The 13,230-nt window shown below is 38.7% G+C and overlaps 2 protein-coding genes across 2 annotated transcripts; one reads left to right on the top strand and one right to left on the bottom strand.

The window, feature by feature from the left end:
* The first annotated feature begins 1,982 nt into the window (after positions 1-1,982).
* On the top strand, positions 1,983-8,609 carry LOC116296457 (melanotransferrin). The gene is made up of 5 exons (XM_031704473.2): positions 1,983-2,142; positions 4,344-4,556; positions 4,850-5,122; positions 5,693-5,935; positions 6,907-8,609. Exons 1-5 carry the CDS (start codon positions 2,088-2,090, stop codon positions 7,050-7,052), a joined length of 930 nt encoding a protein of 309 aa, XP_031560333.2. The 5' UTR covers positions 1,983-2,087; the 3' UTR covers positions 7,053-8,609.
* A 986-nt stretch (positions 8,610-9,595) lies between these two features.
* LOC116296454 (uncharacterized) lies at positions 9,596-12,180 on the bottom strand. Its single transcript, XM_031704471.2, has 3 exons — positions 12,057-12,180; positions 10,729-11,192; positions 9,596-10,330 (listed from the first exon to the last, which is right to left on the bottom strand). The coding sequence occupies exons 1-3, from the start codon at positions 12,178-12,180 to the stop codon at positions 9,665-9,667; spliced, it is 1,254 nt and encodes a 417-aa protein (XP_031560331.1). The 3' UTR covers positions 9,596-9,664.
* Between the last annotated feature and the right edge of the window lie 1,050 nt (positions 12,181-13,230).

Here is a 13,230-nt window from a genome sequence, read left to right as displayed (position 1 = left end):
AGCACGGGTGGCGTAGCGATGATAGATTTCACCTCTCACCAACAGGGTTTGGGATGGAGGGGGGAAGAGGGAGGGGAGGAGGAAGGGGAGGGGAGGAGGAAGGGGAGGGGAGGAGGGAGGAGAGGGAGGAGGGAGGAGAGGGGAGGAGGGAGGGGAGGGGAGGGGAGGGGTTGCACCCTAAGGATATATTTTTGAAAGGGATTCGATTCTAATATATGTCTTCGTTTGCACGTCATATTGATGGTACGTCACGAAACATGGCCGCCATATCTTTGTCATTTAACATGACTCTCTTGAAAAGGCTTGCAAACCATGATCAAAAGTTTAGTCCTTTTTACTGGGTTACCTGTGGCAGCCCAGTCGTAAAATGCCTTTGGTTTTATTTTCTTCTCCATCTCGCAAAAAGTGAGAGTACCCATATATAGACAAAGATTAGGTGTTAAATGAGCTTCAGTATACCCGCACATTGGGCAACCCAGTGCATGCTCCAAGAGCGTCTTGTTTTTTCGCCACTATATGCTTTCTAAACATTTCTACTTCTGCTCCCTCGGCATCCCATAATTTAAGATAACTGCTTTATCAGTAAAAAACGAGTCTGCTTCAGAGGTCTACTTATTTTCTGCTTGTATTCGAACGAAGTCTTGCCGCCTCTCCCTATCCACAGGGGCGGCGTAAGCTGAAAATCTTTTGGGGGGGGGGGGGGAACAATGCAAAACATCTTGGGGGGGGGGCACTGCAAAAAATCACAACAATAACTTAATAACAGTCTTAAAAATCGAATCTATGCATTTGTATTTCATGTGAACCAATATTTTGTGGGGGAGGGGGGAGCAGGCCCCCCCAAAATATTTCGTGGGGGTGCACCCTACCCCCCCTGTTCCGCCGCCCTGGTTCCAATGTTAAAAATAAAGGGCTACGAGACCAATGACCACCAAAACAACATTGTTCAAGGGGAAGGGGAGGGGGGATTGGGTTGGGTTGGACTGAAGGAAAGGAACCTAAAAGTGCCAATATAAAGGTTTTGCACCATCACGTGACGGCAGCCATGGTGGATGGCAGGAACAATATCATCGTTTTACAGAAAGAAATCAATTCCCGAGAGCAAAAGGTTTCTATTGTTCAGTGATGGTGCAAAGTCTCTATGCGCAGTGAATAATAATAATTTTAGAATATTCATTAACTCATATTGCGCAGTTATTGATCAAAATAAGAATTTTTAGGGACAGTCTCTTATGAAGACGCAACGACAGTTTTGTCCAAGATTGTAGGTCTATTCAACTAATGCACTCAGTCGTTATAAATTTCCGAGACATAATTTGTGGTTGATAAATATTTGAACAAAATGTTAAAGAAGCAAAGGAACTGCATTTCAGCCAAAAGGGCTTAAAGACACAATGTTTGGAGGTCACATCTTCATTGCCGTGAGAGAGCGTCGCGAATACAGAAAGACTAACTAATCTGTTTACGCACTTAATCATATCCTTTTTGTAATCACTACCAAATCCTGCAATCTGATGGGTTCAAAGGAGTGCGATTAATTAATTAATTAATTAAACAGAATTGTTATATTCAGCCAATCAGAGAAGAGAATGATTAGCATTATTTATGAATATTTAATGATTTGCTGATAAATCGTTTATTTTATACCAGGAAAACCTGATTGATTTACTTCAGCTTCTTCTACATTAAATTAATTAATCTGCACTCTCTTTATTGTGTCTTTTTCGTGTGTATGATTACAAAGAAGATTTGATTGAGTGGTAATTGAACTTCGTGTCGTGCAATTTTGGACCAGAATCATACTTGTGATTAACAAATTGCACTCCCGCATCATTAATCAATGCACGTAATCGTTATTAACATTAGCAATTATGACAGAGGCGGCGACTCGTGTTTGGTCGTATTAGACCCAGCTTGACCCCAAAATGTCAAAATAAATCTTTCTCTCCTTGAATTTCTGCCAAGTTACTAAGCGCCAGTTGACTAGTACTTAAGACAACTGAAGTCAGTGTGTCACTTGGAACGCGGGATACAAAGACATTACATTACTGCGCGGATTTCAACTTCCATTCCTACCTCGACTCAAAATGGCGTGGTTTTTCATGATTATTTTCATTTGTACGATACAATCGATAGATGCTGGTAAGTAAGTGGCTTTGCGTGGAACACTTTTGCCCTTTAGTATAGGAATATAGTCATTAACATATTGGGAATAAAACCCTTCGTATCTTAAAGACCCAACATTCAAATGACGAAATATTTTCACAATCAACTATTCACTATCTAAAGAATCAATTCTGAAAATATTGTGTAAAGGCTTATAAGCACTTTAAGCTAAAATTTGTGATGTTGTGAGACAAGTTTCACGGGGAGTACTGCAAGCACTATATAGGCTTCGTCAATCTTTCGTCGCAAGAAAATTAGACGAAAATTAGACAAAAATTCGAAATGATTTCTACTAGTATACACTGAGGTTACACGTTGAAACTTTTCTCTGAAACTTGTGTGCAACTGTGTTGCGATACAAGTTTCACTGGAATGTTACACGTGAAACTTTGTGAAACTTTCGTGGCAAGGAAGTTTTATGAAAAGCAGCTTCTTTCTACTCGTGTAAACAAAACCGTGTGTCGCGAACAAGTTTCAGCGTGTAATCTCCTTGAAACTTGTTTCGTTGAACACAAGTTTCGGCTAATAAGTTTCAACTACTTGTATCATGGCCTTTTCTTTGTAGCAAAAATGGAATTCAAATTCTGTTTTTTTGCTGGAAAGAATTTAAAATCATAAAGTACTTATCTGATAATCAGAATATATTTACGTTAATCGCATTCAGCTGCTAAAAAAATTCTAATTCGGGATTAGATAGTGAACCATTTATGGATAGTTCGTATATAATCTTAGACAGCACTCTAGCCTCAAACAAACGATCTTTTTGATCTTGATATATAGATCATTCATCTTAATCTCCTAGGATCACATACGAATTGTCCTTATATAGTACATCTTAACTCAAATTATATCGTAGTATCAAATTACCTTTATTTATTTGAAAAGACCATATTGTGATATACAATAAAGATGGGTGTATCTAAGCATTTGTCAATAATAGAATACTGGTAACAAAAAAATGCCAGTCGTTTGGCACAAAAACTTTACCTTTGATAGATTCTGATTGAACATCAAGTGACAGCTTCAGTTCGCTTTTGAAAAAGCCTATCCTTGTGCAACGCTTTATGATCTTGAAGTGATTGTAGAAGTCATTAGATTTATCATGATGGCACTTTTCAAGTGAAAGCCAACTAAACGACCCTAATTAATGACGCAATAATTATCTTGGAAAAATTAAGGGAAGGGACAATGAAATATAGATGCTGTACTGATTTTCGAAGTTGAAAAACTTTAAATAGAATAGAATAGAACATTATTTGTGCCCTCTGATTTGTATATGTAATAGGACTCCATGCTGTCCAATTAAGAAATAATTGGACGAGGAAAATTCCGAGGACTGACAAAATTGGATGAGGCCGTAGCTAGGCCGATTCCAATTTGGCAGTCAGAGGAATTTTTCGAGTCTAATTATTTCTTGATTGGGGAGCATGAAATCCCATTACCTATTAATTATATAGCTGCCTGATTGATCCCATATCAGCAAGACCTGTCCAATTAAGAAAATAATTGGACAGTTACAGCTGTATAATTAGCAGATTAATTGTTACAATTTTGAGAATTATAATAAAAATTTGAGGAACCACTTGCTACCTAAAATAGCAATGCTAATCAAGTTAGGTAGCAAATTGGTCATTTGGTACTCTTATTTGATAATTGTTACAAGAATAAGTATAGAAATAGGAAAATCCAAAAACAAATGTAATTGGATTGGAGTAAAAAATAAAGAAAAAGAAAAAGAACAAATCCGGCTTTGTCTATGTTCAAGTGTTCACTTCTATGATAGCGAATGAAGATGTTCGAAAGGTCAACATCTTGAATAAAAACAACTGAAAAATAATCTTGCCAATACGATCATTAACATATGACCTCGATGGAATATAATGGATATCTGTTTCAAAAAAGATTGCTGGACCCGATAAGACATAGGTCATTCCAAAACCCAGCTAAAATTACTTGTGTTGAGATATCCAGTATTGTTCGAAAGAAGCTGTTTTAAAGTGCCAATAACTCGATATTTTCATTATGGATTCTTCATGAAGTGAATAGCTGAATGGTAAAATTTTCATATTATTTGAGTGATGCTTCTTGAAGATCTCAAAGTTTGTGCACGTGTTATAGGCACTTTAAGGTATCGCGAAGTAGACTAGAAATATTTATTTTATCTTTTTTTTCTACAGAAACAAAACCCTTCCGCTGGTGTACCGTTACAGATGATGAAATGAAGAAATGTGAAAAATTCAAGAAAGCTCTTCCGGACCTGGCACAAGCTGAAGGAGTTAGTATCAGCCCTGGGTGTGTGGCTGGCTCAAGTGATGAAGATTGTATAAAGAAAATCAATGATAATGTGGCGGATTTCATCACTTTAAATGGAGGGAAGATTTATCATGCAGGTGGGTTTTTGATTCGAACATCCATCCATGCATCCATGCATCCATCCACCTACCCACCCACCCACCCCCACCCATCTATCAATCCATCAATCCATCCATCCATCCATATATCCATATATCCATCCATCCATCCATCCATCCATCCATCCATCCATCCATCCGTCCGTCCGTCCGTCCGTCCATCCATCCATCCATCCATCCATCCATCCATCCATCCATCCATCCATCCATCAATCCTTCTAGCCAAAAGTTTTCATATTGATTATTTATTATTGACTTAATCCTGTCTTTAGGCAAAACCTATGGCCTTGTCCCAATAGTATCAGAAGATTATGGCCCACCTGGGAACACAGGGTATTTCGCAATGGCAGTTGCAAAGAAACAAACAAACATCACGATAAACACTCTAAAAGGACGAAAGACTTGTCACACTGGATACCGCAGGTCAGCTGGTTGGAACATTCCTATTGGTTATCTACTGCAAGGCAAAATGAAGCGTGTTGGTTGTGGTAACACCGTTGATGCTCAGTCAGCAGCGGCATTTTTCTCTCAAAGCTGTGTGCCAGGTATGTTGTTACTACTCTTCCCAGAACTTCGAGGCAGTTGTGTTTTTATTACGCCTTCGTAGCATCTGTTGCGTTAACCGGAAGTGCATTTCAAATCGACCACGTGATGCCAATGTAGTGCCACGTGGACACGTCTTTAAGGCACGTGACTGAAGTGCAGTCAACTCCCTACGCACGGAATAGAAACAACGGGCAACTCTAATTACACACAACACCGTATCCGGGAGTCAAACCATGGTGACATTGGTGAGAGCCGTCAGCGCATTAGTGAGACACAACATCCGTGCTTAACTTATTAGGAGCAAAAAAAAAAAAAAAAAAAGAAAAAGAAAAGAAAACAAAAGAAAAAAGAAAATAGGCGCAAACAAGGGGAAACAAACACCGATGCAATACAAAATGAAAGTTGTCTTTTTCTTGGCTTGTGCTTACGCTTAAGACGAGCGCCATTTAATTTTCATGCAAGCAAACTCATTTCAATTCCGATGGCTTTCGTTAGTGAAAACCAGGTGAACGTCTTATAAGTTTCGTTATTTTTGATATTCTTGTTTGAACGTACACCTCCTATCGTAGGAGTTCCAAAAGATAAAGGACTAGAAAACCTCTGCCAGCTTTGTCCACCCGAAAGCCAATGTGCAGCAAGTTCTAAGAATAGATACAATGGCCATCCGGGAGCTTTTAAATGTATGGCGGAAGGAAAAGGCGAGGTTGCTTTTCTCAAGCTACCAACTTCACTGGATGTTTTGCGCTCTGAAGGCGCCAAATATGGCAACATGTCTGAATACAAGTACTTATGCTTGAATGGAAAAACCAAAGGTATTTTTAAAAGACCTCCCTTGTTCGTCGTTGCGTAATATTTTTCCATTTTTAATATAGACCACGTGTCATTCCCTAGAGTATCATTTCTTTGTTTAACGGTTGCATGAGAAGACATATGAATATGGATACAACTCAATGAAAGAATGTTGTTCTCAAGAGAATGAAACGTGGTCTGAAATGGGTAAACATTACGCAACAACAAATAAGGTCGATTCATGGTCCTGAGTTACTGTTGCTGTATTATCTGTTGCTACTATGAGCTAGAATATCCCAGAACATATAGAGAGAAATTATAGAGAATCGAAACGAGTGGAGAAAAAGCCCGAGATTACCAGTTAACTGTTCCTGGGAGGTATTTCGAATTAGGAAAATCACTCGATTTTTCTGAATATGAGAAAAAAAAAGGAATTACTCATTCTATGGAAAAATATTGCCACAATGATAATAATATGCATAAAAAAGAAATCTGAATACGATGGGGTTGGAGCCCTTTCACAAAAAATTGGGGAAAAAACGACTCCACTTTGCCATACCCCCTAGACATCCGCAGAGCTGAGGCGTCGTATGGACTTCGGACCTGACGGCGATTAAATCCTTCTGCCCTTGGGTGTACGAATTACGCAAGAAAATGTTCTAGCCGAAGCATCAGGGGAGAGACCAGCCGGCCCCCAGACCATATCGGCTAATCCCTTGCATCTCTGCCACGCACGGAATCGGTTGAAAACATTATGTTAAAAAGTCTAGTCTATTCGTTGCATTGTTTTCACGGCTATTGTTATGCTGATTCACCTGGAACCGTGGTCCAGTGGAAAAAAGTTGGGCTAACATATCATGACACTGAGTCAAGTCCGGTTGAGCGAAGTTAGTAACTGGATGGGTGACCTGAAACTTATGCCTACTAAAAAAAATTCAAAAACATTCCCCAAAACTTTTTTTCGTTGCTTATTTGTTCTCTTTTTTCCTCTTAGTTCTTTCCCCAGATGCCTACAAGAAATGCCATCTATTTTTTAGCCCAGCCCATGCTGTCGTCACAAGGTCAGGCAACAATCAAGACTACATCAAAATCTTGCTGAGAGCATCCAAATACTGTCAAAAAAAACACAACAGCGTCTAACTGTTCTGGTTTCTACATATTTGAATCGGTAAGGTACGTCCCGGGCGAAAAACACCTTCTCTTCAAGGACTCAACTAAGCAGTTGGTTGACGTGAAGGGCAAGAATACGTACAAGAAGTTATTGGGTGAAGATTACATCAAGATATTAGAGGCGTTTACTGTTGACACTACATGTAGTGGTGTAAATCCAACCCTCTTTACCTCACTGTCTGGCTTGCTCATGACCATCGTAGCTTTGTTAGGACTAGTCCTTTAAAGTACCCATCATCCTTGACTCAATAGTTTCAAGGTGCTGACACACGGTGCAACATTGCATGCAACATTGCACGAAACCGGACTGTTGCAGCGTGTGGCTACGTACCCCAAACTTGTTGCACGCAACGTTGCATGCAACAAATCCGAAGTTGAATCGCGCTTCTCTTGCAACATTGCGCGCAACAAATTTCACCATGTGAATGGCTGCAACATTGCCTGCAACATTTTGAGATTTCCAGCCTATCAGCTTGCACCAAATTTATAACTGCTGTCCATATATGTTAACATATCAGGCTGACACAAGCGATGTTGCGTGATTTTGTCGCAACGTGTGTCAAATTTGTTACTTGCAATGTTGCACCGTGTGTCAGCACCTTCAGTATTGATTCTACATGAAGTGAATAGTTGAATGGTAATTTTTTTTGTACGACTTGAGTGATGCGTCTTGGAGATGATTCAAGGTTTTTAATTCCAAGATGCTAATGACTGTGTTGTCTTTAGAGGCATTTGAGGTTTTTAGAATTAGAGTTTAGAATTAGAATTTAGATTCAACAATCCAAATTTCATTGATAAGAAGTGCGATTTTCTTTTCGTATTTTCTGTTAGTTTTGCATTGAAAATTTGATTTTAGAAGTTTCCGCAACACCTTTGTCATTGCCAAGCAGTTTATCGCCATGACTGCATTTTTTTTTTTTTTTTTTTTTTTTGTTCCCAGCGGACTTACTAGCACGGGATATTGTGAAAAAGCCATGTATAGACCTTATTTGTGGCGTGACAATGTTTTCCCAATTCAGCGTGACGAACCTCCAGGGGATTCATTTTCTTTTGTTTTTACTCACCGAAAAATTCACGACTATCCCAAAGGATACGAAAGGAATAAGCCTTTTCATAGTTTAAGAAGCGATTCCATGCACTGCGCATGCGATTTTATCCCGAATTTCTCACCTTCTTTTGTTTAATTAAGAACAAAAGAAGGTTTAGACAAAAGAAGGTGAGAAATTCGGGATAAAATCGCATGCGCAGTGGAATCGATTCTTAAACTATGAAAAGGCTTTTAACGATTATATCCCGACGAGTTTCAAAACAATAGCTCTTCATTCCCCCAGAGGTTTGTCACGCTGAATTGGGAAAATAAGCTCGCACGCCTCAGTCACTCTTCTTGCTCCTACACTAAAACAACTGAGCAGCCTGAAAGCCTTTTCATCAGTCTAGCTGAATTCTAAGCTGTATGAGTCATTCTTGATCTTGATACAAAGCTACAAGGTAAGTCAGAGCTTTGAAAAAAACTTTTTACGACTCGTTTACTGTGATTTGAGTGGTGCCGCAAATGTCTTTATTCATGTTTTATTTGTGCATCGAAATATGTTCTTTAATTCGGCCAATATTAATTGTTTGACATGGAATGATGTATCAGTAACCATCTTTAACCTAGTTGTGTCTTAAGTTCTGCATGCTTTATAACTTGAACTCGGAAATATGCGTAGTTTTAGTGGTAAGACTTTGTGTTTAATATTTTTTGGAGTGCATGTTATGTTACGTAATTGCCGCCATATTAGTTGACAATAACATATAATTTCTCATTAGCTTCTTTTGTTAGATCAAAAAACATGGCCAGTGTGTTTCATTGGTATTTTAAACTATGAAATTACAAAGTAATTAAGTAATGATACCCATGTATTAATTGACAAAAAATATACTTAATAATAAATTAATAGGGAAAATAAATGAATTAATAGTAAATTCATTTGGTAACGCTAGGATAAGCAGTGTATAGGAAACGTGAAATAAGGAAAGAAAGAAGAAAGGAAGAAAGGAAGAAAGGAAGAAAGGAAGAAAGGAAGAAAGGAAGGGAGGATAGAAAGAAGGATGGAAAGAAGGTAGGATGGAAGGAAGGAAGGATGGAAGGAAGGAAGGAAGGAAGGAAGAAAGGAAGGAAGGAAGGAAGGAAGGAAGGAAGGAAGGAAGGAAGGAAGGAAGGAAGGAAGGAAGGAAGGAAGGAAGAAAGAAACGAACGAACGAACCGAACCGAACGAACGAACGAACGAACGAACGAACGAAGGAACGAAGAAAGGAAGGAAGGAAGGATAGAAGGAAGGAAGCAAGCAAGGAAGCAAGCAAGCAAGGAAGCAAGCAAGCAAGGAAGCAAGGAAGCAAGCAAGCAAGCAAGCAAGCAAGCAAGCAAGCAAGCAAGCAAGCAAGCAAGCAAGCAAGCAAGCAAGCAAGCAAGCAAGTGACGTGACGCGACGAAGGAAGTGATGTAAAATCAAAACTTTTATTTTTTTCTGGTACAAGATCTCTTGAATCGAATGCATTCCTCGACTTATTTACTGAAGAAATATTCTCTATATCCCACATGTTTACTCTTGGTCGTATATACTACCCCCAAACCACCACTGAGTATTACTAGCCTCGTTTTCAGTTCCCCTAAAACTAGGATTCAATGTGTGGCGTCCTTCACAATAAAACCCAAAATTGTTTTCTCCCACAATGGTGCCATAAAAGGGCCTATAATCGCATTCTCCCTGAGCACTATCAATATGAAGGGCCTGCTTTCCTTTACGCTGCCAAAACTGGGCCTTTGTCTGGGCTGCTGGGAAACCTCGAATATTGATATAATCCACTGCCTTGCATTCTCCTTTGCCCTCGAATTCCATGATATTGAAGTCTTTAAAATTTCCTCGGACGTAATCACGGAAGTCCACTCCATGTAATGGGAAGCCTGTGGTTGATCTCCAGTGTGAAGACTCCTTGATTAGAGAATCCATGCGTTCTTTCGACAGCCTATACTCGTCCCAGTTCGGGGAGTTTTGGTGGATGGGGATGTTCTCGGAAAGCGATGAATCACAGAAGGCAGTATTGTTTGTGTTTCTTAGCGAATGTGACATAATGAGTGTCCAAGCAAAACCTGGTTCAGCATGGAAGTCGCACCATACCTGGTAGTGATCGCCATCATCATCAGAAATCGTGTAGCCACCATTTGTGGAAGAACCATGACGAAGATAATCGAGGCAAGACTTGAAATCCTTAATAACAAAACCAAGAGCGTCAAAGGAAAACCAAATGCGCATTTGAAAATTTTGATATTGATATTTAAGCAATATGAATTAATAAATTGTTATTAGATCATAAGCTAGTTTGACCTAATAGGAACACGTGTTAATTCATGGTCCCCCTCAGGCAATAGCGAACCAATCAGCACCGTGGCAGAAATTTTTCCAGAGGGATTAAAATATTGTCCCAAAAACAACACAGTATCTGTTTTACTGTTAGTAATTTACCAAACATCATCACAATAGCTCTTTGCTCAAGTTGCTTTGTCTCAACAATGAATCAATATCTGGTTGGCATAGTAACGACAATAGATTACGTCACACGAACTAGCTCTACATTTGATAACATTTTCCCAGATTATTCTACTAACCTTCTTTTCTTTCTTTGGTAAATACTCTTTGTTGTGAGGATAGTAAGGCGGTTGGTAAGGCTGGTACACTGGTTGATACGGCTGTGGAAATGGTTGAGGGAAAGGCTGAGGACGTTGTACATATACAGCTTGATGAGGATAAAAATAAGGCTCAACTGGGTTAAAGAAAGGCTGAGGAACAGGCTCAGGTGCTGGGGAAGAAGGCTCGCGGTGGTGTTCATGGCCTTCTTTGTCATCGTATCTCATTGTCGCCATTGCAGGTAACTCAGTAACGGGTCGTGGAGCTTCAAACCTTTGTTGTGGTAAAACTGGAGGGCGGGAAAGTAAAGGTTGTGGGAAGGCTGTGGCGGGGGCTGGGAAGCGGAGCCATACTGATCCAGGTCGAGGAGGAAGTAAAAACTGTGGTTGAGTGTTGATGGTTGGTGGTGGCCCATTGATCCTTGGAAGCGGAAGGCCAGGTCTCGCTGAAATATTTCAAAAATTAACAGATAGATTAATGATAACATTTATAGATATATTGCCAGTGGGATGTTGGTGTCAATATGCAGAACATTCCAACGAAAAAAATTCAATTTAGTAACAATCAACTCAAAGATTACGTCACCTTAATCCCATCAACGTAGAGTGGTTTTCAAAAACCCGTGAAACAAAGTGTAATAACTAAGGTGTAATAAATTGTAATACACAGAAAACACAAAAGAAAATCAAAAGAAAGTGTGGACAATAAAGTGTATTAAAGTGTCTGAATATTGTATTGTTATTGTGTATTGTAAGTGTATTTCACGAGTTTTTGAAAACCACTCTATACTAACTATTAACACCTAACTAACTGACTAGAGCCGACTGAACGTGTTTTGGAAAGCATTGTCAAAACATGTACATGAAAGCCATATGCGAAAGTAAATATGCCGAGGCAAAGAAGCAACAAGGGGGGGGGGGGGGGAGCAATTAGGGGAAATTTTTTGAAATTGAGACCCTTGGAAAAGCGATTTTACTGAATACTGAGAGGCATTTGTGACAATTTACCGAGCCAACTGCCTCGCTTGCCTTATAGTGGCTACGGTACTATATCTATTATACTTCGTTCAGAAAAAGCCTTGAACAAAATGTTTTTAGAATTTAAAGCATTAAATGTTGCAGAAATTAACTACCAACAGATGACTTTCCGTTAACAGAGAAGGCAGAAAACGTTTGAATTTTTTTTTTTTTTTTTTTTGTTCGATGTCTAGTGATTCGTTTCAAAATTTCCTTGACTATGTATGTAGCCTTGAATTTTATAAAAACGATTTTTTTAAAAAGGATTCAGTGTCAAAACCAATATTACATACCTTGTAAAGGTCCTAGATAAAACCCTTGAGGCGCTCGTTTCGCCTTTCCTTTAATAGGCAAACCCTTTACAAGTACACAACATAACGATACCAGAACAAGAAAACACTTGATTGTCGACTCCATCGCGCACCGAATACCTTGTACAAATGGTACAGACTAACAAACTACTATGGCTTTAACGGAATAGGATTCTTATCATATTGAATAACTCTCATCATTAAGTCAAAAGGTCGAAGATCGATGAGAGAAGTGCAAATGTCCAAGCTTTCACCAGTTAAGACCCGTTGAGTTGCTCCAGTTTACTCCATAAAGTAAGGTCAAATACAACATTTTTTGGAAGTTTATTGTTAGAGTATTAAAGGTTTCACTGGTTGAATTCAGATAGTTTGATGTTGAAGTGTTAAGTTTGTTCGGGTATTTTGGAGCCACCTCGTAGAACATGATTGTACTATGAAATTTTTATTGTCTCAGCACACGTTGCAAAGGGAAAACATGATCATTTTATCCAATTTATAAAAGTATTCTAACGTACTTCAAAAAAATATTATCAGCTTAGTATTCTGAAGTTCTGTAGAATATATAATATACAATATACAGTATGAAAATTACAAACTAAATCTGATAAAAATGAACAAAAAGCCAGGAATATAAATATATGTTTTTCAGTAACTGACTTGCACTATTGCATTTCGTGTGTGTTTTTAGAAGGAAGCTCAGAAACTCGTTCTCAAAGAGTATTTTCAATTTTTGAAATAATTCACCGTGAATTTATGCGACTTGCCACTACTTAATATTAGGGTTTACGATTCTCGTTAACGGCAAACGTGAAACGTCAGTTGACCATTAAAAAATTCTTTAAAATTAGTGAAAAGGAATCGCAAAAATCTCCAAGTATTAGATAAACAAAAGGATACTTGTCTTTGTCGAGAAGGTTTGCAAAAGGTAAAGTGAAGTGTAGGGAAACGATGAAAACGTGGTCACGTTTTCCGTTTGCGGGAAGGAAAAACGGGAATCTTAATCTGCCTATTACTAAACTTGCACTTTCCAACAGGAAAGTAGAAGAATGTTGCTAAGATAAATGAAATGGGGGATTGACAATGGTTCCAACGATTGGCTCTTTTTCCACTGGATATCAATTGGAATTTAGAAGTTTAAATTCACTTGATTTCTGCG

This window comes from Actinia tenebrosa, unplaced genomic scaffold (genome assembly GCF_029948245.1).
Source record: "Actinia tenebrosa isolate PJP-AT-01 unplaced genomic scaffold, QUT_ActTen_1.0 PGA_scaffold5__44_contigs__length_20552954, whole genome shotgun sequence".
NCBI classification, from domain to species: domain Eukaryota; kingdom Metazoa; phylum Cnidaria; class Anthozoa; order Actiniaria; family Actiniidae; genus Actinia; species Actinia tenebrosa.
Note: the sequence above shows the minus strand (reverse complement) of the source record. Positions and strands in the feature narration are given on the sequence as shown.

Excerpts from the sequence above, each read along its gene's own strand:
- LOC116296457 (XM_031704473.2), top strand. The coding sequence starts at position 2,088 with ATGGCGTGGTTTTTCATGATTATTTTCATTTGTACGATACAATCGATA. Across the intron at positions 2,143-4,343 it reads GATACAATCGATAGATGCTG|AAACAAAACCCTTCCGCTGG; the intron begins GTAAGTAAGTGG and ends TTTTTTCTACAG. Across the intron at positions 5,123-5,692 it reads CTCTCAAAGCTGTGTGCCAG|GAGTTCCAAAAGATAAAGGA; the intron begins GTATGTTGTTAC and ends CTCCTATCGTAG.
- LOC116296454 (XM_031704471.2), bottom strand. The coding sequence starts at position 12,180 with ATGGAGTCGACAATCAAGTGTTTTCTTGTTCTGGTATCGTTATGTTGT. Across the intron at positions 11,193-12,056 it reads TTATCTAGGACCTTTACAAG|CGAGACCTGGCCTTCCGCTT; the intron begins GTATGTAATATT and ends GAAATATTTCAG. Across the intron at positions 10,331-10,728 it reads TACCAAAGAAAGAAAAGAAG|GATTTCAAGTCTTGCCTCGA; the intron begins GTTAGTAGAATA and ends TTTGTTATTAAG.